The sequence below is a fragment of the Epinephelus fuscoguttatus genome, linkage group LG21, assembly GCF_011397635.1.
Source record: "Epinephelus fuscoguttatus linkage group LG21, E.fuscoguttatus.final_Chr_v1".
Lineage (NCBI taxonomy): Eukaryota > Metazoa > Chordata > Actinopteri > Perciformes > Serranidae > Epinephelus > Epinephelus fuscoguttatus.
This window is the reverse complement of record NC_064772.1, coordinates 39400782-39427898: the sequence shown is the minus strand read 5'-3', so window position 1 is coordinate 39427898 and position 27117 is coordinate 39400782. Positions and strand designations below refer to the sequence as shown.

The 27117-nt window shown below is 46.1% G+C and overlaps 1 protein-coding gene across 14 annotated transcripts in view; it reads right to left on the bottom strand.

The window, feature by feature from the left end:
* LOC125881962 (protein 4.1-like) overlaps nt 1-25234 on the bottom strand; it is a 68773-nt gene extending 43539 nt beyond the window's left edge. For 11 of the 14 annotated variants that reach the window (XM_049565472.1, XM_049565477.1, XM_049565484.1 and 8 more), the window contains exons 1-12: nt 25174-25233; nt 23647-23761; nt 21046-21124; nt 20786-20965; nt 20606-20710; nt 20264-20306; nt 20068-20143; nt 19872-19993; nt 16841-16937; nt 16674-16761; nt 6766-6810; nt 4056-4208 (exon numbers count right to left, since the gene is read on the bottom strand). In XM_049565472.1, the coding sequence (XP_049421429.1) occupies nt 4056-4208; nt 6766-6810; nt 16674-16761; nt 16841-16937; nt 19872-19993; nt 20068-20143; nt 20264-20306; nt 20606-20710; nt 20786-20965; nt 21046-21114 (978 nt within the window). In that variant the 5' untranslated portion in view covers nt 21115-21124; nt 23647-23761; nt 25174-25233. Of the gene's footprint in view, nt 1-4055; nt 4209-6765; nt 6811-16673; nt 16762-16840; nt 16938-19871; nt 19994-20067; nt 20144-20263; nt 20307-20605; nt 20711-20785; nt 20966-21045; nt 21125-23646; nt 23762-25173 lie in introns of all 14 variants that reach the window. The other 3 variants (XM_049565475.1, XM_049565478.1, XM_049565473.1) reach the window with 2 other exon arrangements.
* Between the last annotated feature and the right edge of the window lie 1883 nt (nt 25235-27117).

The following is a 27117-nucleotide window of genomic DNA, read 5'->3' as shown; positions in this document are numbered from 1 at the left end:
GAATATCCCTATACCCTTATAGGCTATACTTGCATTACATTACTGATTAAATAGGCCTAATGTAGAGCACTTACACAACTTTAAAGTATACTTTACATTTTAGAAGCGATGAATGAGGTCCTGTCTCCTCCGTATAGCCCCCAGTGGAGGCTGTGCTGGCCACGGTTCCCTGGGCATTGGTTCATCTGGCTGCGCCGGCACATCAAACGGCACTCCACTGTCTAAAGCAATACTGCGCAAAACTGCACAGGCCAAAATGATGTCGCACACCTTTTCTGGGGTATACAGCAGCGTTCCCCCCGCTGGTCCAAGACAGAGCCACCTGCGCTTGAACAACCCGAAGCAGCGCTCCACCGTGACCCATGTGCGTGTGTACGCACTGTTAAACCTGCACTCCTGCTCTGTGGCAGGGTTTGCCAGCGGGGTTATAAGGTATTGAGGGGATAACCTTTGTCACATAGAATAAGAACCATACCAAAATGTTGTCATTTAATAGCCTACTTATCGAGGAGACTCTGGCCCTGCAGTGCGCCGTCCCGTAGACGTGCGCCCATGCTACTGTTATGGAATATAAATGAGTCATGCGTCGTCGTCCCCCAGGCCACTTGGCTACCACATTTAGTGATAGCCTGGCATCACAAATTACCTGTAAGTGTAATTTTTGCAATTGATCAATGTGTAATCATTCATGGCTATTTTATTTCATTTTGTTTTATTCGTTTTGGGAATCCTTTTTTAATATACTGAATATGTGGCTGCTTATGCTTAGATGACAAGTTTGAGGTTTGTTTAATAATCATTTTCAGACTCAGCCAGATCTTACTGTGCTGCACCGCAAATCCACACTGACTCAAACTTGCGTACACGAGCTGAGACCTGACATGAGATTTGATCGTACCCTACGCTCACGTCCAAATTGATAAATGCCAAAGTTGCCGTGGAAATGACCATACACCCATTATTCTGGCGTACGTTCGTTTGATAAATGAGGGCCAATCTGTTTCGCAAATGCACACGCTCTGGTTCACAAATATAATGTTTATGCAAACTGGTAATATAAATTTGCAAATGCACACACTCTGGTTCACAAATATAACTTTTTTTGCAAACTTGTAATGTTAATTCGGAAATGCACACGCTTTGGTTCACAAATATAATGTTTTTGCAAACTTGTAATGTTAATTCGGAAATGCACACGATCTACTTCGCAAATATTATTTTGAGGAACACTTGTAATATAAATTCAGAAATGCACACGATCTGCTTCGCAAATGCACATGCTCTGGTTCACAAATATTATTTTGAGGCACACTTGTAATATAAATTCACAGATCATGCGAATCGCTGAATGTGCATTTACAAACTGCTTCTCATTTGTGAACCTCTCTACATTTGTGAGAGAAATCTGTGTGGTGAATTTTGAGACTCCCCTGATGTTGCAGGTCCACGAACGTCACCATTGGCTCATAAATCTGTCAATCAATTTTATGATTCTGATTGATAGATTCATCAGTTAATCAGGTGTGTTTGCTTTCAGCCAATCGTATGGCTCCTTACATTTTGTCCACACTTTTAAACCAATCGCAGAGCTACTGAGCTTCTGTTTTCAGTGTTCAAACAAGACACGCTAGACTGAAATGCTGGAAGAGACATGGATCAATCTCAACCTGTAAGTAACACATTTATCCTATTATCCCCTCGTTGTAAATCATGCAATGTTATTGAATTATAATGAGTTGAAGCGTTCTGCCTAGCCAAGTAACATGTTTGAATGAAAGTGTGGAGAAAATGTAAGGAGCCATACGATTGGCTGAAAGCGAACACACCTGATTAACTGATGAATCTGTCAATCAGAATCATAAATTTGATTTTGCATAAACATTATATTTGTGAACCAGAGCGTGTGCAATGATAAACAGAACGTGTGCATTAGTGAGTCCGTAATACAACTGCGAACCAGTGCGTGTGCATTTGCTAAACAGATCACGTGCATTAGTGAGTCCGAAATACAACTGCGAACCAGAGCATGTGCATTCGTGAAAAACCCTGCGTGAATTCATTCATTATGAGACTGATCTGACCCCATATTATAGCAGCCTCCAACACAGTCAGACAGAGGAACGGCAGCAACCTGCCACCAGCTAACGGCTGAGCCAGCGAGCCGAAGAAGAGGCAGCCGGGTCGGTGCTTGTGTGTTCTGTGCATGGGCACAAAGAGAGGAAAAGTGGACACTGTCTGCTTCAAATGCAAATGTACCGCCTGTAAGGAGCATGGCGTCAGGGTATTCTACTGCCAGCCCTGCAGTGAGAGCGTTGAAGAGTAACTTTTTCAGTAACTGTTTCAGCCAAGGGTTCACCCAATGTTCTCAAAAAAATTACATGGAATTGAATAGGGGACTCAATGAGTCTTTTACTTTAATCTTTCACTGTACAAAAAGTAAAACTGCATATGAACTAATATTCTGCATGAAAATTGACTGACCTCAGGCAGATATAAGTATTACAAAAATATCCCACCAGCCTCTTGTAAACTGAAATTATTTCACTTTTGGGGTGTTCTTTGTATAAAAATGAGTGGTACATCACAGAAACCGGCCTGTAAAGGGTTAATTATCTAATTATATTGTTTGAATTATAACAGTCATGGTGGGAGAGAAGTTAAATAACATAACAAAAAAATAATAATCTTAAAAGATAAAACTATTAAAAAGTTATGACTTCAACCATCACAAGGACTCAATGAGTCCTCACTGGGTGAGAGCTATAAATTTAATTACACATTGAAAAAAAAAACTTTTATCATTTTTTTTTATTTCAACATTAACAGATAAAGGAAAAACTTCCCCAAAGCATTTTGCTAAAGCATGATTGCAGCCAAAATGCTGCTCAATAGAGGAACGGGTGAGGACTCATTGAGTCCTTGCAGGGTGTAAGGGCTAGTCTTCATCAGGTCTTTGAGTGTTCACAGTGCAGGCAGCTGTTTAGAGGAGCCCATGGCTGCTGAGTGTTGGGACAAGCTTTCAGGAGTCACCTGCTCTGTCCTCACCATGACTGTCAACAACAGACCCTGGGACAGCTGTCTCACTGCTCAGAGGTCTCAAGGTGTCCAAACTTTTGGATGGTGCTCCTTTATTTTTTTTAAAAATAAAAAAAAAAACACCGATCCTGATTAAAATATTAAAAGGCACCATGTCTTTTGGAGATCAGTTTATCTTGTACTCACTGAGCTACTGACAGTAAACAACATGTTGACCAGCGCCGCCCAAACGTCTGTATCATTGACGAAGTGTTTCATGACAGTTTGTCTGAAATCGTCCGTCAGTCTCTGATCAGCTGATCTGTTTGAGGACGAACTTAACGATACTGACGTCCTTTCGTCTGTTTTTGATTTCTGACGGTGTGCTCACATACTGACACTGTTTTTGTCTGAGACAGTGAGGAGTCATGGTAACCATGGTAGCTGATACTGCAAAATGAAAACCAGTTATAAACCAGATCAGGGTTCGTATACCGTCACAGTGCTGTGAGAGGGCCTTTTCACACTGTGCATTGTGGGAGCTGAAGTAGACAAAGGCAGCACTGAAACGATGTATACTATCAGTATGTGGGACGCAGTGACGCTAACATTTGGCTAGCTAGCTACAAAGGTAATAGCTCCATTACTTCAGAGGTACCAGCAGGTAGGACTAATGTGCAGCTGCACCTGCTGAGGTAACATCCTCCCGACACCTGGCCCTGACATCATCACCAAGTCACTCCCCGGCCCTCTCACACGCCCACTGCTGGTATCTCGACACAAACAGATGTCCTCAGGGTAAAAGTGAAGACGTTCTCATCTCTTCTGATGGCTCCATCATCAGATGGAAAACTGTGGAAACTTAAATAAGGACGGCTCGGTTAGATCAGTATGGGACACCGACGTGACTTTTGTGCCTCACAGTAGAAAAACAGCGGTAAGACTTGGCCGCCTTTGCCTACTTCCTCCCTGAGAACGCACAGCCTGAGTACATCCTATATTCATCTTTAACTCTTCTTCTGTGGTGCTTGGCATCTCACCTCCCCAGGTCGGATCTTGATGTAGAAGTTGTTCCTCTTGTAGGAGATCTTCAGGATCTTTGGCCACGAGAATCTGTTGATCCTCAGTCTGTCTCTGTAGACCAGTAGACCGCTACTGCACACGCCCAGCATGATGGCCACACCCTCAGAGTCCTGCACACACACACACACACACACACACACACACACACACACACACACAAAGACGGTGGACTCATGAATGGTCAGACTGGGACAAGTTGTCTTTAATTTGAGATGAAACCAAAGACCTTCAGTCTGTCTCCTCAGTGGACTTCATGTCCTTAATGCCCTCACACTCACTGCAGCCAATCAGCAGCCTTCTTATCTGCTGCCTGTGTGATGTCACTTTCCATTACAACAACCACACCAGTACTTCCTGAATGACAGGTCAGCCCCAACCCCTCTCTCTGATTGGCTGCACATTTGAAAGCCTTGTGATTTCATTGGTCAAAGTTTAGTCACACGTAATCCCAGTCGGCGGGTCTGTTCGTCTGTTTGTCTGTGTCTCTGATCAGCTGATCTGTTACAGGACCAACCAAATGATATTGACGTCCCTTCGACTGAACCGCAGTGGGCGGGTCATGAATGGGACATAAATTTCAGTCCAAGGTGACACCACTCTCGTCCTAACGCCTTGAGTTTGGCACGTTGGAGCAGGAAGTGACCATATTTGGGTGAGAGAGTGGAGCTGATGGAGAGCAGACAGCGTGTGACTCAAAGAGGCTCCACCCTCCATCAACACGTGACTTTAATCTAAATTCAATTTGTTGTTTCTGTCTTAAATCAGAGTGAAGACTGGAGACACATTGGTGTCCCGCTATCATCCTGTTGTTCACGGTGACAGTTCAGCAAACAGGAAACAGTATTCACTACACCTGACAGAGTTATATCACAAATCAGCAGGAAATATGAAGGGACGTCACGCTGTGTGGGACGCAGGCGCCATCTTGATGAGGTGCACACAGAGCGCCTGCACTCAGTCTGAAAACAAGTTAGATCACAATGTTTGAGAGTAATCCTGGTTTAATCCACCGGGGACAGGTGACACCACACCTGTCTGACACACCAGTCTGATACACCTGTCTGACACACTTGTCTGATACACCTGTCTGATACACCTGTTGGGAGTCGGGCTGTGCAAGGTTGGTTACCGGAACACACTCACTTGTTCCCTGGTAACCTAGCAACGGTGTCACGTAAACAGCTAACAACGTCAGGTGTGGTTGCGCTTATTGGCCATGACTTTGGGCTTGTTTTTTGTAAAGTCGCTTACAAATATTGGTAGTCGTGGGTTGCAGTTTTTTGGGCTTGTTTCTAAAGTGGAGTTGCTTATTTGGGCTCGCTCTCTAAACATCGCCTTTCTCTCTATATATCCGTCTAATAAGTTATTTAAACTCATGATAGTATGTCGGACTGCAGGATGTTTCCACAGGTCCGCTCCCTCCGGCCCTCTCCTTCTCCACATACACACAGGTGACGGTCAGTCAATGAGACTTTTCACACTGAAATTGTGCGATTAATGGAGGTTCACCAACAAGTGGGCGAAATATGGAAAGAATACAATAAAGATTTGTAGAAAGAGAGAATTAAAAGATTCGATTTCAAGAGTTCACGGGCAGTAAATATTTGTAAAGTCATTTTGGTTGCTGGTCCTGGTTGCTTGTTTCTGTCCCAGGATCTGGCAACACTGAACACAACACAGCACGGAGTGAACAGCAAGAATGAGCGCGGATAACAAGGAAAAAGTCGAGTAATAGTTTTTATACCATCTTGTCTATGTTCATTTATTTGAGTGTTTTCTAATGGTTGTGTTGACATTACATTTTCCTCCGTGTGCCTTGACTGATGACTGTGACTGAAATCAGAAGAAAGCTAGAGTTTAAAATAAATGTGTTAAAATGTATTTACTTTCTCCTGGTCCTTATTTTAAATAGGTTATAAAAAATTATCAATAATTATCATTACCAACTATATCGTGATATACTTTTCAGCCATATGGCCCACCGCCAACAGAGACCAATGAAGACAAGCAGAAAGAAAACAGACACACACAAGTCCGACATGATGATATTTGTTTGAACACTGACACAAACCAACACACACCAACACACACCAACACACACTGACACACACCAACACACACCAACACACACAGACACACACCAACACACACTGACACACAACAAAACACCAACACACTGACACACACCAACACACACCAACACACACTGACACACACCAACACACACCAACACACAACAAAACACCAACACACAGACACACACCAACACACACTGACACACACCAACACACACCAACACACAACAAAACACCAACACACTGACACACACCAACACACACCAACACACAGACACACAACACACACTGACACACACCAACACACAGACACACAACACACACTGACACACACCAACACACAGACACACAACACACACTGACACACACCAACACGCAGACACACAACACACACTGACACACACCAACACGCAGACACACAACACACACTGACACACACCAACACTCAACAAAACACAACAAAACACCAACACACACTGACACACACCAACACACACTGACACACACTGACACACACCAATGCACAACACACACCAACACACAATACACACCAACACACACTGACACACACTGACTGAGGAAACAGTCTTACCTCTGACTTAGCTGAAGACAAGCAGTCAAAGCGACTTCCTACCATCTACTCCATTCAGACAGAGACAGACCAAGGCAGAGAGACAGAGACACAGACACAGAGAGAGACACAGAGAGAGACAGACACAGACAGACAGGGACAGAGACAGACACAGACACAGACACAGACACAGACAGACACAGACACAGAGACAGACACAGACAGACAGGGACACAGACACAGAGACAGACACAGACAGACAGGGACAGAGACAGACACAGACAGACACAGACAGACACAGACAGACACAGACACAGAGACAGACACAGACAGACAGGGACACAGACACAGAGACAGACAGACAGGGACACAGACACAGACAGACACAGACACAGAGACACAGACAGACAGGGACAGACACAGACACAGACAGACACAGAGACACAGAGACAGAGACAGAGACACAGAGACACAGAGACAGAGACAGACACAGACAGACAGGGACAGATAGACCAAGACAGAGGCAGAGAGAGAGACAGACAGAGACAAAGACAGAGACCGACACAGACACAGACAGACACAGACAGAGAGACAGACACAGACAGACACAGACAGACACAGACAGACAGGGACAGAGACAGACAGGGACAGAGACAGACACAGACAGACACAGACAGACAGGGACAGAGACAGACACAGACAGACACAGAGACAGAGACACAGAGACACAGAGACAGACACAGACAGACACAGACACAGACACAGACAGGGAGACAGACGGACACAGACACAGACAGGGAGACAGACAGACACAGACAGACACAGACAGACAGGGACAGAGACAGACACAGACAGACACAGACAGACAGACACAGAGACAGACACAGACAGACACAGAGACACAGAGACAGAGAGACAGACACAGACAGACACAGACAGACACAGAGACACAGAGACAGAGACACAGAGACACAGAGACAGACACAGACAGACACAGACACAGACAGGGAGACAGACGGACACAGACAGAAAAGAAGAACAGTTTGTCTGAATGAGGAGACTTAGAAAACCAAAGCTAACAGGACAATCAGACAGACAGACGTTACTGTCCCCACAGTGTCCATATTGTGTCCTCCAGAACATCCACATGTACATACAACATCAGTACTGAGGTATGTGAAACAGAAGACACTGGACTTCATTGATTACTGATTATTATTATTATTGTTATTATTACTTTAAAACTATAAACTGTGGCAGGAGGGACAAAAAACTTTTTCATTCTCAGCGTTCTCTGTCAGCCACCAGCTGGGAGGGTGGAGAGGGTGGAGGTGTTAGTGTGCAGGGTGGAGAGGGTGGAGGTGTTAGTGTACAGGGTGGAGAGGGTGGAGGTGTAAGTGTACAGGGTGGAGAGGGTGGAGGTGTTAGTGTACAGGGTGGAGAGGGTGGAGGTGTTAGTGTGCAGGGTGGAGAGGGTGGAGTTGTTAGTATACAGGGTGGAGAGAGTGGAGGTGTAAGTGTACAGGGTGGAGAGGGTGGAGGTGTTAGTGTACAGGGTGGAGAGGGTGGAGGTGTTAGTGTGCAGGGTGGAGAGGGTGGAGTTGTTAGTATACAGGGTGGAGAGGGTGGAGGTGTAAGTGTACAGGGTGGAGAGGGTGGAGTTGTTAGTGTACAGGGTGGAGAGGGTGGAAGTGTTAGTATACAGGGTGGAGAGGGTGGAGGTGTAAGTGTACAGGGTGGAGAGGGTGGAGTTGTTAGTATACAGGGTGGAGAGGGTGGAGGTGTAAGTGTACAGGGTGGAGAGGGTGGAGGTGTTAGTGTGCAGGGTGGAGAGGGTGGAGGTGTAAGTGTACAGGATGGAGAGGGTGGAGTTGTTAGTATACAGGGTGGAGAGGGTGGAGGTGTTAGTGTACAGGGTGGAGAGGGTGGAGTTGTTAGTATACAGGGTGGAGAGGGTTGAGGTGTTAGTATACAGGGTGGAGGTGGTGGAGGTGTTAGTGTACAGGGTGGAGAGGGTGGAGGTGTAAGTGTACAGGGTGGAGAGGGTGGAGTTGTTAGTATACAGGGTGGAGAGGGTGGAGGTGTTAGTGTACAGGGTGGAGGTGTAAGTGTACAAGGTGGAGAGAGTGGAGGTGTTAGTGTACAGGGTGGAGAGGGTGGAGGTGTTAGTGTACAGGGTGGAGAGGGTGGAGTTGTTAGTATACAGGGTGGAGAGGGTGGAGGTGTAAGTGTACAGGGTGGAGAGGGTGGAGTTGTTAGTGTACAGGGTGGAGAGGGTGGAGGTGTTAGTGTACAGGGTGGAGGTGTAAGTGTACAAGGTGGAGAGAGTGGAGGTGTTAGTGTACAGGGTGGAGAGGGTGGAGGTGTTAGTGTACAGGGTGGAGAGGGTGGAGTTGTTAGTATACAGGGTGGAGAGGGTGGAGGTGTAAGTGTACAGGGTGGAGAGGGTGGAGTTGTTAGTGTACAGGGTGGAGAGGGTGGAGGTGTTAGTGTACAGGGTGGAGAGGGTGGAGGTGTAAGTGTACAGGGTGGAGAGGGTGGAGTTGTTAGTATACAGGGTGGAGAGGGTGGAGGTGTTAGTATGCAGGGCGGAGAGGGTGGAGGTGTTAGTGTACAGGGTGGAGAGAATGGAGGTGTTAGTGTACAGGGTGGAGGAGTTAGTATACAGGGTGGAGAGGGTGGAGGTGTTAGTGTACAGGGTGGAGAGAATGGAGTTGTTAGAGTCAGGGTGGAGAGGGTGGAGTTGTTAGTGTACAGGGTGGAGGGGTTAGTATACAGGGTGGAGAGGGTGGAGGTGTTAGTGTACAAGGTGGAGAGAGTGGAGGTGTTAGTGTACAGGGTGGAGAGGGTGGAGTTGTTAGTATACAGGGTGGAGAGGGTGGAGGTGTAAGTGTACAGGGTGGAGGGTGGAGGTGTTAGTGTACAGGGTGGAGAGGGTGGAGGTGTTAGTGTGCAGGGTGGAGAGGGTGGAGTTGTTAGTATACAGGGTGGAGAGGGTGGAGGTGTTAGTGTACAGGGTGGAGAGGGTGGAGTTGTTAGTATACAGGGTGGAGAGGGTGGAGGTGTAAGTGTACAGGGTGGAGAGGGTGGAGTTGTTAGTGTACAGGGTGGAGAGGGTGGAGGTGTAAGTGTACAGGGTGGAGAGGGTGGAGGTGTTAGTATGCAGGGTGGAGAGGGTGGAGGTGTTAGTGTACAGGGTGGAGAGAATGGAGGTGTTAGTGTACAGGGTGGAGGAGTTAGTATACAGGGTGGAGAGGGTGGAGGTGTTAGTGTACAGGGTGGAGAGAATGGAGTTGTTAGAGTCAGGGTGGAGAGGGTGGAGTTGTTAGTGTACAGGGTGGAGGGGTTAGTATACAGGGTGGAGAGGGTGGAGGTGTAAGTGTACAAGGTGGAGAGAGTGGAGGTGTTAGTGTACAGGGTGGAGAGGGTGGAGGTGTTAGTGTACAGGGTGGAGAGGGTGGAGTTGTTAGTATACAGGGTGGAGAGGGTGGAGGTGTTAGTGTACAGGGTGGAGAGGGTGGAGGTGTTAGTATACAGGGTGGAGAGGGTGGAGGTGTAAGTGTACAGGGTGGAGGGTGGAGGTGTTAGTGTACAGGGTGGAGAGGGTGGAGGTGTTAGTGTGCAGGGTGGAGAGGGTGGAGTTGTTAGTATACAGGGTGGAGAGGGTGGAGGTGTTAGTGTACAGGGTGGAGAGGGTGGAGGTGTTAGTGTACAGGGTGGAGAGGGTGGAGGTGTTAGTATACAGGGTGGAGAGGCTGGAGGTGTAAGTGTACAGGGTGGAGAGGGTGGAGGTGTAAGTGTACAGGGTGGAGAGGGTGGAGGTGTTAGTGTACAGGGTGGAGAGGGTGGAGGTGTTAGTGTACAGGGTGGAGAGGGTGGAGGTGTTAGTGTACAGGGTGGAGAGGGTGGAGGTGTTAGTGTGCAGGGTGGAGAGGGTGGAGTTGTTAGTATACAGGGTGGAGAGGGTGGAGGTGTAAGTGTACAGGGTGGAGAGGGTGGAGGTGTTAGTATACAGGGTGGAGAGGGTGGAGGTGTAAGTGTACAGGGTGGAGAGGGTGGAGTTGTTAGTATACAGGGTGGAGAGGGTGGAGGTGTAAGTGTACAGGGTGGAGAGGGTGGAGGTGTTAGTGTGCAGGGTGGAGAGGGTGGAGTTGTTAGTATACAGGGTGGAGAGGGTGGAGTTGTTAGTATACAGGATGGAGAGGTTGGATGTGTTAGTGTACAGGTTGGAGGTGTTACGCCGGATGTCCACTGGATCGGTCGCATGCACGATTCAGCCATGGCGAGGACTCGCTCCGTCTTGTGCTGGGTGTCAATGTTCACTGGAAGCGGCGCATGCGAGCAGTTGGAATTGGCAGATTGCGAGATTATAATGTCACGCGATAATCTGTGGAAACCCTGGAGGTATAGAGACATCAACAAAGAAAGAAAATGTTTCTCTGCCTACCGGACATTGACCACTGTAGGACACTGGCCACTGTAGGACACTGACCACTGTAGGACATTGACCACTGAAGTAGGACACTGGCCACTGTAGGACAATGACCACTGTAGGACACTGACCACTGTAGGACATTGACCACTGAAGTAGGACATTGACCACTGTAGGACACTGACCACTGTAGGACATTGACCACTGAAGTAGGACACTGGCCACTGTAGGACAATGACCACTGTAGGACACTGACCACTGTAGGACACTGGCCACTGTAGGACAATGACCACTGTAGGACACTGACCACTGTAGGACATTGACCACTGTAGGACATTGACCACTGAAGTAGGACACTGACCACTGTAGGACACTGGCCACTGTAGGACAATGACCACTGTAGGACATTGACCACTGAAGTAGGACACTGACCACTGTAGGACACTGACCACTGAAGTAGGACATTGACCACTGTAGGACACTGACCACTGTAGGACATTGACCACTGAAGTAGGACACTGACCACTGTAGGACACTGACCACTGTAGGACATTGACCACTGTAGGACACTGACCACTGTAGGACACTGACCACTGAAGTAGGACATTGACCACTGTAGGACATTGACCACTGAAGTAGGACACTGACCACTGTAGGACATTGACCACTGTAGGACAATGACCACTGAAGTAGGACAATGACCACTGAAGTAGGACACTCACCACTGTAGGACATTGACCACTGTAGGACACTGACCACTGAAGTAAGACAATGACCACTGAAGGAGGACACTGACCACTGTAGGACACTGACCACTGAAGTAGGACAATGACCACTGTAGGACACTGACCACTGTAGGACATTGACCACTGTAGGACACTGACCACTGTAGGACAATGACCACTGAAGTAAGACACTGACCACTGTAGGACACTGACCACTGAAGTAGGACAATGACCACTGAAGTAGGACACTGACCACTGTAGGACACTGACCACTGAAGTAGGACAATGACCACTGTAGGACACTGACCACTGTAGGACATTGACCACTGAAGCAGGACACTGACCACTGTAGGACATTGACCACTGTAGGACATTGACCACTGAAGTAGGACATTGACCACTGTAGGACACTGACCACTGTAGGCCATTGACCACTGAAGTAGGACACTGACCACTGTAGGACATTGACCACTGTAGGACACTGACCACTGTAGGACAATGACCACTGAAGTAGGACACTGACCACTGTAGGACATTGACCACTGTAGGACACTGACCACTGTAGGACAATGACCACTGTAGGACACTGACCACTGTAGGACATTGACCACTGAAGTAGGACACTGACCACTGTAGGACAATGACCACTGTAGGACATTGACCACTGAAGTAGGACACTGACCACTGTAGGACATTGACCACTGTAGGACACTGACCACTGTAGGACACTGACCACTGTAGAGGCCATCTCAGGATTTTTTACTTGATTTTGTGATGTTGATGTAGCAATGTGAAATAAGATCCGGAGTTTTCATGGGTGTTTTATCTTGAAAATTGCCCGGATACTCTTGTCTTTTCTGTGCCTGACTTCCTGTTTGACTCATTTGGTCTATGCAAATTGACGCGCAATCGTGCGACATTCGTCACAGATAGACCAGGCGTGTACTTTTTGCAGAGCGGAGCTTCAAGCCACGTCTAGGCTGTGGCTATGACACGCCATGGCGCTTCAGATGGAGCAGCTTACATTGATTTGAACGGCCACGATTAGCTCCAGTACCCGCGCTACATCCGGATCGTGCACCCGACGGATCCAGTGGACATCCGGCTTTAGTGTACAGGGGCAGGCGCACAAGTGTGCGTCGCCAGTAATGCACTGACGTTAACACCAGCGGCTGATTGGCTGTGAATCAGTGACTGTGTGGAGGCTCTGCCTCCTGCTACAGCTGCAGACGGTGGCAAGGACGGTGTGTTGGTGTTCTGAACAAACATTCAAAGTCATCACCCAGACGTGCCGTTGACAGGGACGACTGATGATGTGAACAGTGTCAAGGTAGAAGTCGCCGGAACGTTTACAAACATTTTTATGATTGTGTTTATTTATCATTGTGGTGTGATGTCATCAGAGGAGGTTCTCAGTCTTACACCCTGTTGTGTTGCGTTATGGGGAAAGGAGGACAAACAGGAGGACAGACAGGAGGACAAGAGAACAGACAGGAGGACAGACAGGAAGTGGAACTAGCTAACCAGAGTCATGTTTTAATCTGCAGCCTGAGAGTCAGTGGAAAAATCATTACTGACATTCTATACACACACACACACACACACACACACACACACACACACACACACACACACACACACACACACACACACTCACACACACACACACACACACACACACACACACACTCACACACACACACACACACACACACACACACACACACACACACACACACACACACACACACACACATGATCGATGGAGGACAGGAAGTGGGTCATGTATTGATCTGCGCTCTGTCAGCGGGACGTTCACTGTGACGCGGTGCCAACGACAGATCTGTTGTCTCTGAGTGTCTCGTCCTCTGTGTCCCTGCCTCACATGTGACAGTGAGGAGCAGCTGTGATTGGTAACAAGATGACACGTCAGAGTCACATCTGTCTGAGGGGAAATTAAAGGGTTAATCAGGCCGTAAACAGCTGAGAGAATTCATCCATTCATAAACACGTGTCACATTATTTATACATGTAAAACTACACACATCTGTCCCACCTGCTGCTCTGCACACCGCCATGATCACAGAGCTAAGTTAAAACTTAAAGTTAAGACTCAAAGTTAACACTTAAAGTTAAGACTTAAAGTTACCACTTAAAGTTAAGACTTAAAGTTACGACTTAAGGTTAAGACTTAAAGTTACCACTTAAAGTTAAGACTTAAAGTTACGACTTAAGGTTAAGACTTAAAGTTACGACAAAGTTACCACTTAAAGTTAAGACTCAAAGTTAACACTTAAAGTTAAGACTTAAAGTTACCACTTAAAGTTAAGACTTAAAGTTACGACTTAAGGTTAAGACTTAAAGTTACGACAAAGTTACCACTTAAAGTTAAGACTCAAAGTTAACACTTAAAGTTAAGACTTAAAGTTAAGACTTAAAGTTACGTCAAAGTTAACACTTAAAGTTACCACTTAAAGTTACCACTTAAAGTTAAGACTTAAAGTTACGACTTAAGGTTAAGACTTAAAGTTACGACAAAGTTACCACTTAAAGTTAAGACTCAAAGTTAACACTTAAAGTTAAGACTTAAAGTTACGACTTAAGGTTAAGACTTAAAGTTACGACAAAGTTAACACTTAAAGTTACGACTTAAAGTTAAGACTTAGAGTCAAGACTTAGATAAGATTTCTCCACAGAGTGTCTCAGACCTGAGGAGATGAACAGTCAGAGCAGGGCGAGAAGAAGCAGGAGGAAGAGGACGACAGGGAGGAGGAGCAGGAGGAGGAGGAAGAGGAGGAGGAGGAGGAGGAGGAGGAGTAGAGTTTGTGAATCAGGGGAGAAATATTGTGTGAACGCTGGATGACAGTGGGTTAATGAATCAGATCAGATGGAGCAGGGAGACACATTAACCCTTTAAAGGGATAGTTCGACATTTTGGAAAATTGGCCTATTGCCGTAATCCCTATAGTCATATGAGTAGGTACATTACCTTTAATTATCAGTGCCTGCTGTTCTGAGATCGGTGGGGCAGAGCTGCCTGCTGCTCAGCGCACAAAATGGAGGTGGACGGTACGGCCCCCTCTCTCCCTCAAAACTAATCAAATACACCATCAAATGACTCCAAAACGCTCTAGTGGACAACTTGTAGCTTACACATTCACCACGCTATGAAATAATAATGTAATATTACGAGACAGAGTTGTTTTGAAGCCAAATGCACAGCCGGAACTACATTCCAGACATACAGTACTTGCTGGGCGGAGTGATTTCAAACAGCGTATGTTTAGTGCAGTTACTAGCTATTCTCTACTACTCTACTTACTACAGCTACTTCACACTCATAAATCACCACAACTCCTGAGGGAACAACATAAAATGTTCCCTAGCAGTCTGTTTATTCCCAACAATGAGAAGTAATGCCAGTCACTTCACTATATGCTCTGGGCAGCACTTATCCATAACGTTACAGCAGAGAGATTGCTGAGCAAAATACACAACAATCACTTACCACGTCTGCTCGTTTAGTGATGCCGACAGATGGTATGACAGTGACAGTGTCTTTCAAGAAAAGCGTTTGAACCATTCCTGAGCTTTTGCTCTCCATCCTTTCAGCGTAGTCCTCCGGTAAAAAATGGTTGGAGCAAACAAACATTTTCCGGACCATTTCCAGAGGCATGTTGGGGTCGATGTCAAGCACAAATAGCCATTGTTCCTGTCCGTATTTTTGGTTGGTACTACGTGAAACATCACTCTGCTCCATGTCTTCGGCTTGTTACCGCAACCTTTTACAATACATGTGTAAACCATGATTTACAAAAACACTCTGTAAACTTTCCTCAAACCTTCTGGTGCATCCAGCTGACAATACGCAAATGCAAGGCTGCAAGTAATAACTACGTCACTGTCTCAGGTGCGCACTGTGTCACTCCGCCCAGTGGTTTACTGAAGAAAGTAGATCCGAGTATTTGCTTCATGTGTCAATGTTACTTAATTATACATTATTATTTCATAGCGTAGCTGGGGCAATAGGCGAATATGTCAAAATTTCGAACTATCCCTTTAAGGCCAGAGACACAGAGACACACAGAGTCACACAGAGACACACAGAGACACAGAGACACACAGAGACACGGAGACACACAGAGACACAGAGACACGGAGAGACACGGAGAGACAGACACAAAGAGACACACAGATACACAGTGTCTCATATCATGATACAATTCATTTAGTGTCCACCGGGTGTCCTTACCTTACATCTAAAGAGGCGTGTCTATGACAACCAATCACATCTGATGAAAGAACGGGGTCAACCTCACCTCCTCACTGAGGTCACATTTTCTGTCTGACAGTGTTTCTGAATCTCTCCTGAGCTGCCACTCTTTACTGACCAGCTGCAGGCGGAGTTAGGGTTAGGATGGGGTTAGGTTGGAGTTGGGGTTAGGTTGGGTTAGGCTGGGATTAGGTTGGGGTTAGTGCGGTGCTGTGTCTGGATTTTAAGTGAAGCGGTGGGCAATGGATGGATTCATGTTGTTCTCAACAAAAGCTCCTTTTAACATGAACGTTCACAGATCCTGAAGAGGAAAACCTGGTTCCCTGAGACATCACCGTGCTCGTTATTTGTGTGCGGGATTTTAGGGTCGATGACCCGACTCTGTCCAGCTGACGTCACCACACCACCCTCACACAAACATGATGCATGATGTCTACATGACGTGCCGAGAATGTCCTGGACTTAAATTCAGGTTAGATTAATGTTGGTGTGTTCTTACCTTAGCGTGATGAAGGTCGACTCCGTACATGGAAAGTTTCTTTACATTGTCCAGGAAGTGCATCTCGGCCTCAGCTGGTGTCATTCCTCTAAACACATAGTCACATGATCTGTTCACATCTCATTCAGTTATTGGATCAAATCACATTCAGGTGTTCTGGTGAGAACCTGTATGTTCGGTGCAGCTCCATGATTTTCTCCTCCATTTCCTTTGTTTGATTTGGAGCGAAGCACAGTTCACTGATGTAGTCGGACCCACACTCCTCTGAAAGACAAAGTCGGACAGAGACAGACAGAGACAAAACCGTTAAACCAGAGAGTTCCCTTATCGCTGGAGCTTTCAGCCGTATCTCCAGCAGGCTGTTCAGTCAGAAGAAAAGTACTTCACTCTGGAATATTTTAAAGATTATTTTCAATTTCACAGTTAAGTAACAAAACACTCAGTGAAGAGTCCAGCAGAGTCCAGCAAGTTATGGTGCAAAGGAGACATCAGAGTATGGCAGGGTATGGTAGTGTATGGCAGGGTTAGGTAGGGTTAGGTAAGGTATGGCAGGGTTAGATAGGGTATGGCAGGGTATGGTGGGGTATCGCAGGGTTAGGTAGGGTTAGGTAAGGTATGGCAGGGTTAGAGAGGGTATGGCAGGGTTAGGTAGAGTTAGGTAAGGTATGGCAGGGTTAGATAGGGTATGGCAGGGTATGGTGGGGTATGTTGGAGAAGGGTACAGCAGGGAACGTTAGGTCATGCCGCAGCAGGGTAAAGTGTGTTAAGGTATGGCAGAAGAGGGTACAGTAGGGCATGGCAGTGGTTCCCAACTGGTCCAGAGTTCTCCTCAGTCATCAGTTCAAGGTCCACACAGTTTAATATATTCAATGTCCTACTTGTGTTTGGACATATCGTCCAGCTGTTTTTTCTGTCTCTGTTACGTATCTGTCCCTCAGTCACCCACTCTACAGCAGGAAACAGCACTTCAAAATAAAGGCTCCCTGTACTTAGAAATAAAACTTGTTTTTTTACAAACTTGACACATGCGTGTCACTTGTGGTCCATTCAGAATGGACCTGCGACCCACTTTCACACTGCAAACCACCAGTTGGGAACCTCTGAGGTAGGGCAGGGTATAGTATAAGGGCACGGCAGGGTATGGTATGAGGGTAGGGCAGGGTACAGTATGAGGGTACAGCAGGGTACAGTATGAGGTACAGAATGACAGTACAGCAGGGTATAGTATGATGGTACGGCAGAATACAGTATGAGGGTACAGCAGGGTACAGTATGAGGGTATGGCAGGGTACAGTATAAGGTACAGTATGAGGGTATGGCAAGGTACAGTATGAGGGTACGTCTGGGTACAGTATGAGGGTACAGCAGTGTACAGTGTGAGGTAGAGTATGAGGATATGGCAGGGTAATGTATGGGGGTAGGGCAGGGTACAGTATGAGGGAACAGCAGGGTACAGTATGAGGGTACGGCAGGGTACAGTATGAGGGAACAGCAGGGTACAGTATGAGGGTACGGCAGGGTACAGTATGAGGTTGTGGCAGGGTACAGTATGAGGGTTCAGCAGGGTACAGTATGAGAGTACCGCAGAGTACAGTATGAGGGTATGGCAGGGTACAGTATAAGGGTACAGCAGGGTACAGTATGAGGGTACAACAAGGTACAGTATGAGAGTACCGCAGGGTACAGTATGAGGGTACAGCAGGGTACAGTATGAGAGTACCGCAGGGTACAGTATGAGGGTACGGCAGGGTACAGTGTGAGGGTACGGCAGGGACAGTATAAGGTACAGTATGAGGGTACTGCAAGGTACAATAAGAATTACCGTATGAGGGTACAGTACGGTACAGTATGAGGGGAGAGAATGAGGGTAAAGCAGGGTACAGTATGAGGGTACGGCAGGGTACAGTATAAAGTACCATATGAGGGTACAGCAGGGTACAGCAGGGTACCGTATGAGGTACAGTATGAGGGTACAGCAGGGTACAGTATGAACGTACAGCAGGGTACAGTATAAGGGTACAGCAGGGTACAGTATGAGAGTACCACAGGGTACAGTATGAGGGTATGGCAGGGTACAGTATAAGGGTATGGCAGGGTACAGTATAAGGGTACAGCAGGGTACAGTATGCAGGTATGGCAGGGTACAGTATAAGGGTACAGCAGGGTACAGTATGAGGGTACGGCAGGGTACAGTATGCAGGTATGGCAGGGTACAGTATAAGGGTACAGCAGGGTACAGTATGAGGGTACAGCAGGGTACAGTATGCAGGTATGGCAGGGTACAGTATGAGGGTACAGCAGGGTACAGTATAAGGGTACAGCAGGGTACAGTATGCAGGTATGGCAGGGTACAGTATAAGGGTACAGCAGGGTACAGTATGCAGGTATGGCAGGGTACAGTATAAGGGTACAGCAGGGTACAGTATGCAGGTATGGCAGGGTACAGTATAAGGGTACAGCAGGGTACAGTATAAGGGTACAGCAGGGTACAGTATAAGGGTACAGCAGGGTACAGTATGCAGGTATGGCAGGGTACAGTATAAGGGTACAGCAGGGTACAGTATGCAGGTATGGCAGGGTACAGTATAAGGGTACAGCAGGGTACAGTATGCAGGTATGGCAGGGTACAGTATAAGGGTACAGCAGGGTACAGTATGAGGGTACGGCAGGGTACAGTATGCAGGTATGGCAGGGTACAGTATAAGGGTACAGCAGGGTACAGTATGCAGGTATGGCAGGGTACAGTATGCAGGTATGGCAGGGTACAGTATAAGGGTACAGCAGGGTACAGTATGCAGGTATGGCAGGGTACAGTATGAGGGTACAGCAGGGTACAGTATAAGGGTACAGCAGGGTACAGTATGAGGGTACGGCAGGGTACAGTATGAGGGTATGGCAGGGTACAGTATGCAGGTATGGCAGGGTACAATATAAAGGTACAGCAGGGTACAGTATGAGGGTACGGCAGGGTACAGTATGCAGGTATGGCAGGGTACAGTATAAGGGTACAGCAGGGTACAGTATGAGGGTATGGCAGGGTACAGTATGAGGGTACAGCAGGGTACAGTATAAGGGTACAGCAGGGTACAGTATGAGGGTACGGCAGGGAACAGTATGAGGGTATGGCAGGGTACAGTATGAGGGTATGGCGGTATATAACAGAATGTAGGAGGGTAATACTGCAGTAGAATACAGTACCAGGATCATAGTCTCCAAGCTCTGATTGGATGGTGTAGGAGCCAAGGACGGTGTGAGTCGCAAACGAACATGGAAGACGACCAGAAACTATATCCTGTCTGAGCTGGAGACACAGGAAGTACCTGCAGAAAGACAGAAAGTCCTGAAGTTTTTCAAGTGTACAGTTGAGCTCTGTTGGACAGGTGAGTGAAAGTACCTGGTGATGTCCTCAGAGAGCTGGGCGGGGTCAGGAGGGTAAAACTTGATGTTAAAGGAGAAGTTCCAGGGAACTCCTGAAAGACAGCGAGGGGGAAATCATTTCACTAAAACCGTTAACCTGCCGTCCAAAACTGACCAATCAGAAGCAACTGTACGATGCCCGACTCTCAGTTAAAGGGGGTGGAGCTACTGACCTCTGACCTGCTTCTTCATCTCCTTTGCTGGATCCAACCAGTTCTACAAGACAGGTAAAGGACAGAGATCAGACAGACAGAGACAGGGACAGAGATCAGACAGACAGACAGACGGACAGAGATCAGACAGACAGACAAAGACAGATGAAAATTAGCCTTTTGGCTAAATCTGGCACATTTACATTTTATTGTTTTATTAATGTGCATTGTCCCCTTTACAAATAAATAAACTTATAAACAGAGATCAGACAGACAGAGATCAGACAGACAGAGATCAGACAGACAGACAGACAGAAATTGGACAGACAGACAGAGACGGAGATCAGACAGGCAGACAGGTACCTTGTTGTTGTCAGCGTCTCTGAAGGACAAAGCAAAGTAGTCCCTCTCCAGCAGGTTCATGTGTTCACAAACTTTCTCAAACAGCTGTGAACCACGAGCACGTTTCTATGGCAACAGAGACGAAAGCATTAATGTATGTTTCACACCTGCCTCACCTGCCTGCCACCCCCCGCGTCTCACCTCCATAGTGCAGGTGAACAGTGACCCATCCAGTAGGGTCACCTTGATCTGCATCGTCCTGAAGCTCAGCGGGTTTCTGGCTGGAGACCGAGCAATCCGACTGCTCGACGACAGGTGACTCGTTGAGTCCTCAGCCAATGAGCCTTGAGCTTGGCTCTGGGACGGCCCACCCTCTCCTCCCTGAGGACACAGGATGTGATGTCATGTCATGTACGTTACTGATCAACAGTCCTTTCACTTTCTGGTATTTTTAAGTTTACCTGTTTAGGTGTGGAATGGGCTGCAGCTTCAGGAAAAGACTCCTCCGGCTCACCTGGCTCTGTCGTCATGGTGATTCACCTGAGACACAATGACAACACAGTTGGGCGGAGATTAAGGATACAGTCTGACTGTGTGGAGGAGATGGTGGTTGTTGATGAGTCTAATTAGCTGATGTCGGCCATGAAAAACACAAACTGCTCCACATGAGCCGCCACCACCGAGTCAGACAGGTCAGAACATGGAGAACAAACCAACATCATGTTCTGTGGTATTTGTTAGCATGTTGGCCAACGTTAGCTTGCTAACATTAACTCGCTGACATTAGCTTGCTGACATTAGCTTTAGAAACTGAGGTTTGGCTTTTCAGACTTACAGGAAGTGAACACCAACCTCCAGGTGAAATTCGATGGTTGTTGGACCCATCCAACACCCCTCCCACCTCCCTACTTTGACTTATGCCAAATTAACTTATGTTGTTGTCCTGCCGCATTCCCCCGGTTTTGACAGCCACCACAAAAACGGTGACCAGCTGCATATCATGCTGACATTCAATGACGGCTCTTCTCATTAGTATCTGATGCCAAAAGTCACTGACCAAGCACCTTTATTTGGCGACTTCAGAGTGAGACGAGGTCACAGTAAAGGGTTAAAATCTCATTGACTACAAGACCCATAAACCACCGGGCCAATCGCTGGCTACTGATTGGCTATAAGACCTGGAAGTGTCAGGGCTACATCTTCCTTCATCTCAGGCCCTCATTGGTTATCATGGCCATAACAAAAGTACTGGAAGCTCCTATTGGTTCACGTGAGGTGTCAATCAAAAGGTCAGGAGTCCGCCTCCATTCAGATGTCAGAGGAGTCACCTGTTTACATACAAACAGATGATGTCAGAGAGGACGCAGCAGCAGTTGGTGGAGGTCTGGGCATGTGACAACGTTAGGACTGAATGTCTGACTGGATTTCAATCGTCAGGACCGTCGGGACCATCTGGACACAGCTGTTTGCGACAGAGTGACATGAAAAGTAAACGTTTTGTTTGACAGAAGTGATAATAGGACCTGCTGTGGTGGGTTTATGTTGAAATGGTCAACGTCAACAGAACCGCAAACCGAACGAACGACTGGCCGTGTGAGTAAATGACGGGCTGTGCACGTTAACTTTTCCTGAGTCCTTATGGCCTTTCTTTCAACTCAACACAGTGGTTAGTAAAGGACAGGTGGATAGGAAAGGACATGAGACATCACTGCGGCCCTGCGTCCTCATTCATCCCATTATCTCCTCTCTTCTCTTCATAGTTGAGGACAGGGGAGTCAAGGACAGAGGAGTTGAGGACAGAGGACAGAAGTACAGGACAGAGGAGTTGAGGACAGAGGACAGAAGTACAGGACAGAGGAGTCGAGTACAGAGGAGTTGAAGACAAAGGAGTCGAGGACAGAGAAGTCGAATACAGAGGAGCAGAAGACAGAGGATAGAGAAGTTGAGGACAGAGAAGTCGAGGACAGAGAACAGAGGAGTCGTGGACAGAGGAGTCGAGGACAGAGGAGTCGTGGACAGAGGAGTCGAGGACAGAGAAGTCGAGGACAGATGAGTCGAGGACAAAGAAGTTGAGGACACAGGACAGATGAGTCGAGGAAAGAAACAGAAGAGTCGTGGACAGAGGAGTCGAGGACAGAGGGACAGAGAAGTCGAGGACAGATGAGTCAAGGACAGAGGAGTTGAGGACAGAGGACAGATTAGTCGAGGACAGAGGAGTCGAGGACAGAGAAGTCGAATACAGAGGAGTAGAAGACAGAGGATAGAGAAGTTGAGGACAGAGAAGTCGAGGACAGAGAACAGAGGAGTCGTGGACAGAGGAGTCGAGGACAGAGGAGTCGTGGACAGAGGAGTCGAGGACAGAGAAGTCGAGGACAGATGAGTCGAGGACAAAGAAGTTGAGGACACAGGACAGATGAGTCGAGGAAAGAAACAGAAGAGTCGTGGACAGAGGAGTCGAGGACAGAGGGACAGAGAAGTCGAGGACAGATGAGTCAAGGACAGAGGAGTTGAGGACAGATTAGTCGAGGACAGAGGAGTCGAGGACAGAGGAGTTGAGGACAGAGGACAGATGAGTCGAGACAGAGGAGTCGAGGACAAAGGACGGAGGAGTCGTGGACAGAGGAGTCAAGGACAGAGGACAGAGGAGTCGAGGACAGAGGAGTCGAGGACAGAGAAGTCGAGGACAGATGAGTCGAGGACAAAGAAGTTGAGGACACAGGACAGATGAGTCGAGGAAAGAAACAGAAGAGTCGTGGACAGAGGGACAGAGAAGTCGAGGACAGATGAGTCAAGGACAGAGGAGTTGAGGACAGATTAGTCGAGGACAGAGGAGTCGAGGACAGAGGAGTTGAGGACAGAGGACAGATGAGTCGAGACAGAGGAGTCGAGGACAAAGGACGGAGGAGTCGTGGACAGAGGAGTCAAGGACAGAGGACAGAGGAGTCGAGGACAGAGGAGTCGAGGACAGAGGACAGAGGAGTCGAGGACAGAGGAGTCGAGGACAGAGGACAGATGAGTCGAGACAGAGGACAGAGGAGTCGAGGAGGGATATTGAGATGAACCTCATGTTTGACTGTCCTTGTCGCTGTGTGATGATGTCATCATCCTGAGCCCTGCTGACCCCTCCAGTTGTCAGGTGAATGGTTGCCATGGTAACATGGGTGGGGTGGGGGGTGTCTACAGAGGAGGATTAGGACGGACAGACAGTGTGATGTAATCTGGATTCAGACAGATGATGATGATGATGATGTCACATATTGATTTACATACATTTAATAACACATTTTGTTTATTTACATTACATTATTTATTTTTTTTATTTGTTGTTTATCTTCATGTTATTACTGATATTTATACATTTGTCGAAAAATAACTGTATTCATAAATATGAAATAATGTTTAGACTGTTACTGATTATTATTGTTATTATTATTATCAATATTATTATTATTGCTGTTATTATTATTATTATCATTATTATTGTTGTTGTTGTTGTTGTTAATATTCTTGTTGTCAATATTATTAGTGCTGTTATCATTGTTATTATTATTATTATTATTATTATTGTTATCAATATTATTAATGCTGTTATTATTATACAGTAAACTGTCTTGAGTGTTAATACTTTATAATCATATTAAACAGCTTTGTATACATATGAGATGAGGTGTGAGACACAGAGCATCTGTTTCTGTCTCTTTCTATGTCCCTGTCTCTGTCTGTCTCTTTCTCTGTCCCTGTCTCTGTCTGTCCTCTCTCTCTCTCTCTCTCTCTCTCTCTCTCTCTCTCTCTCTGTCCCTGTCCATGTCTCCTTCTCTGTCCCTGTCTCTGTCTGTCTCTGTCCCTATCTCTGTCTGTCTGTCTGTCTGTCTGTCTGTCTCTCTCTCTCTCTCTCTCTCTCTCTCTCTGTGTCCCTGTCCATGTCTCTGTCTGTCTCTCTCTCTCTCTCTCTGTGTCCCTGTCCATGTCTCTGTCTGTCTCTGTCCCTATCTCTGTCTGTCCATGTCTCTGTCTGTCTCTCTCTCTCTCTCTGTGTCCCTGTCCATGTCTCTGTCTGTCTCTCTCTCTCTCTCTCTCTCTGTGTCCCTGTCCATGTCTCTGTCTGTCTCTCTCTCTCTCTCTCTCTGTGTCCCTGTCCATGTCTCTCTGTCTCTGTCCCTATCTCTGTCTGTCCATGTCTCTGTCTGTCTCTCTCTCTCTCTCTCTGTGTCCCTGTCCATGTCTCTGTCTGTCTCTCTCTCTCTCTCTCTCTCTGTGTGTGTGCGTCCCTGTCCATGTCTCTGTCTGTCTCCCTGTCTCTGTCTGTCTCAGTCTCTGTCCCTGTTTCTGTGTCTCTGTCTCTGCTGCGGTAGTTTATCGGTCGGTGTGTTTGAGTCTTTGTCGTCCTGCAGCAGGAAACACCCCGCTGCATCACACACACACGCGCGCGCGCGCACACACACACACGGAGCTGCAGTGTGATGAAGCAGAAATGATGCTTTGTCTGTCTGATCGATAGCAAACTGATAATCGGCTCAGTCAGTGATCGATACCTCCTCCTGTCTGTCCTCTCTGTCCTCTTTGTAAATCAAATAGCAGCAGATCTTTACCTGTTCTCGTGCAGGACATTCGTCCTCTTCCTCCCGGTAACCGACGGTGGGGATTTTTTTTACGTCACCTATGTGTACGACACACCGCGCGGCGGAGCTGTGACGCCATGACGCACGGTGCTGACACAGCTGTTTGTCAGTCCTTTTAATATTGTTTATTTCATTTGTGATGTTTACGTCAGTATTTATACAGAAGTATTTATACTGTACATGTGATACTGTAGTGTTTATACAGTACATGTGATACTGTGGTATTTATACTGTACATGTGACACTGTAGTATTTATAGTGTACATGTAATTCTGTAGTGTTTATACAGTACATGTGATACTGTAGTATTTATCCTGTACATGTGACACTGTAGTAGTTATACAGTACATGTGATACTGTAGTATTTATACAGTACATGTGATACTGTAGTATTTATCCTGTACATGTGACACTGTAGTATTTATACAATACATGTGACACTGTAGTATTTATACTGTACATGTGACACTGTAGTAGTTATACAGTACATGTGATACTGTAGTATTGATACTGTACATGTGACACTGTAGTATTTATACAATACATGTGACACTGTAGTAGTTATACAGTACATGTGATACTGTAGTATTTATACTGTACATGTGACACTGTAGTATTTATACAATACATGTGACACTGTAGTATTGATACTGTACATGTGATACTGTAGTATTTATAGTGTACATGTAATTCTGTAGTGTTTATACAGTACATGTGATACTGTAGTAGTTATGCGGTACATGTGATACTGTAGTGTTTATACAGTACATGTGATACTGTAGTGTTTATACAGTACATGTGATACTGTAGTATTTATCCTGTACATGTGACACTGTAGTAGTTATACAGTACATGTGATACTGTAGTATTTATACTGTACATGTGACACTGTAGTATTTATACAATACATGTGACACTGTAGTATTGATACAGTACATGTGATACTGTAGTATTTATACAGTACATGTGATACTGTGATATTTATACTGTACATGTGACACTGTAGTATTTATCCAGTACATGTGACACTGTAGTAGTTATAGTGTACATGTGATACTACAGTGTTTATACTGTACATGTGATACTGTAGTGTTTATGCTGTACATGTGATACTGTAGTATTTATCCTGTACATGTCATACTGTAGTATTTATCCTGTACATGTGATACTGTAGTATTTATACAGTACATGTCATACTGTAGTATTTATCCTGTACATGTGATACTGTAGTAGTTATACAGTACATGTGATACTGTAGTGTTTATACCGTACATGTGATACTGTACTATTTATCCTGTACATGTGATACTGTCATACTTATAAAGTACATGTGATACTGTAGTGTTTATACAGTACATGTGATACTGTAGTATTTATCCTGTACATGTGATACTGTAGTAGTTATACAGTACATGTGATACTGTAGTGTTTATACAGTACATGTGATACTGTAGTATTTATACTGTACATGTGACACTGTAGTAGTTATACAGTACATGCGATGCTGTAGTATTGATAATGTACATGTGATACTGTAGTAATTATCCTGTACATGTGATACTGTGGTAGTTATACAGTACATGTGATACTGTAGTGTTCATACAGTACATGTGATACTGTGGTATTTATACTGTACATGTGACACTGTAGTATTTATACAGTACATGTGACACTGTAGTATTGATACTGTACATGTGATACTGTAGTAATTATCCTGTACATGTGATACTGTGGTAGTTATACAGTACATGTGATACTGTAGTATTTATCCTGTACATGTGATACTGTCGTACTTATACAGTACATGTGATACTGTAGTATTTATAGTGTACATGTAATTCTGTAGTGTTCATACAGTACATGTGATACTGTGGTATTTATACTGTACATGTGACACTGTAGTATTTATACAGT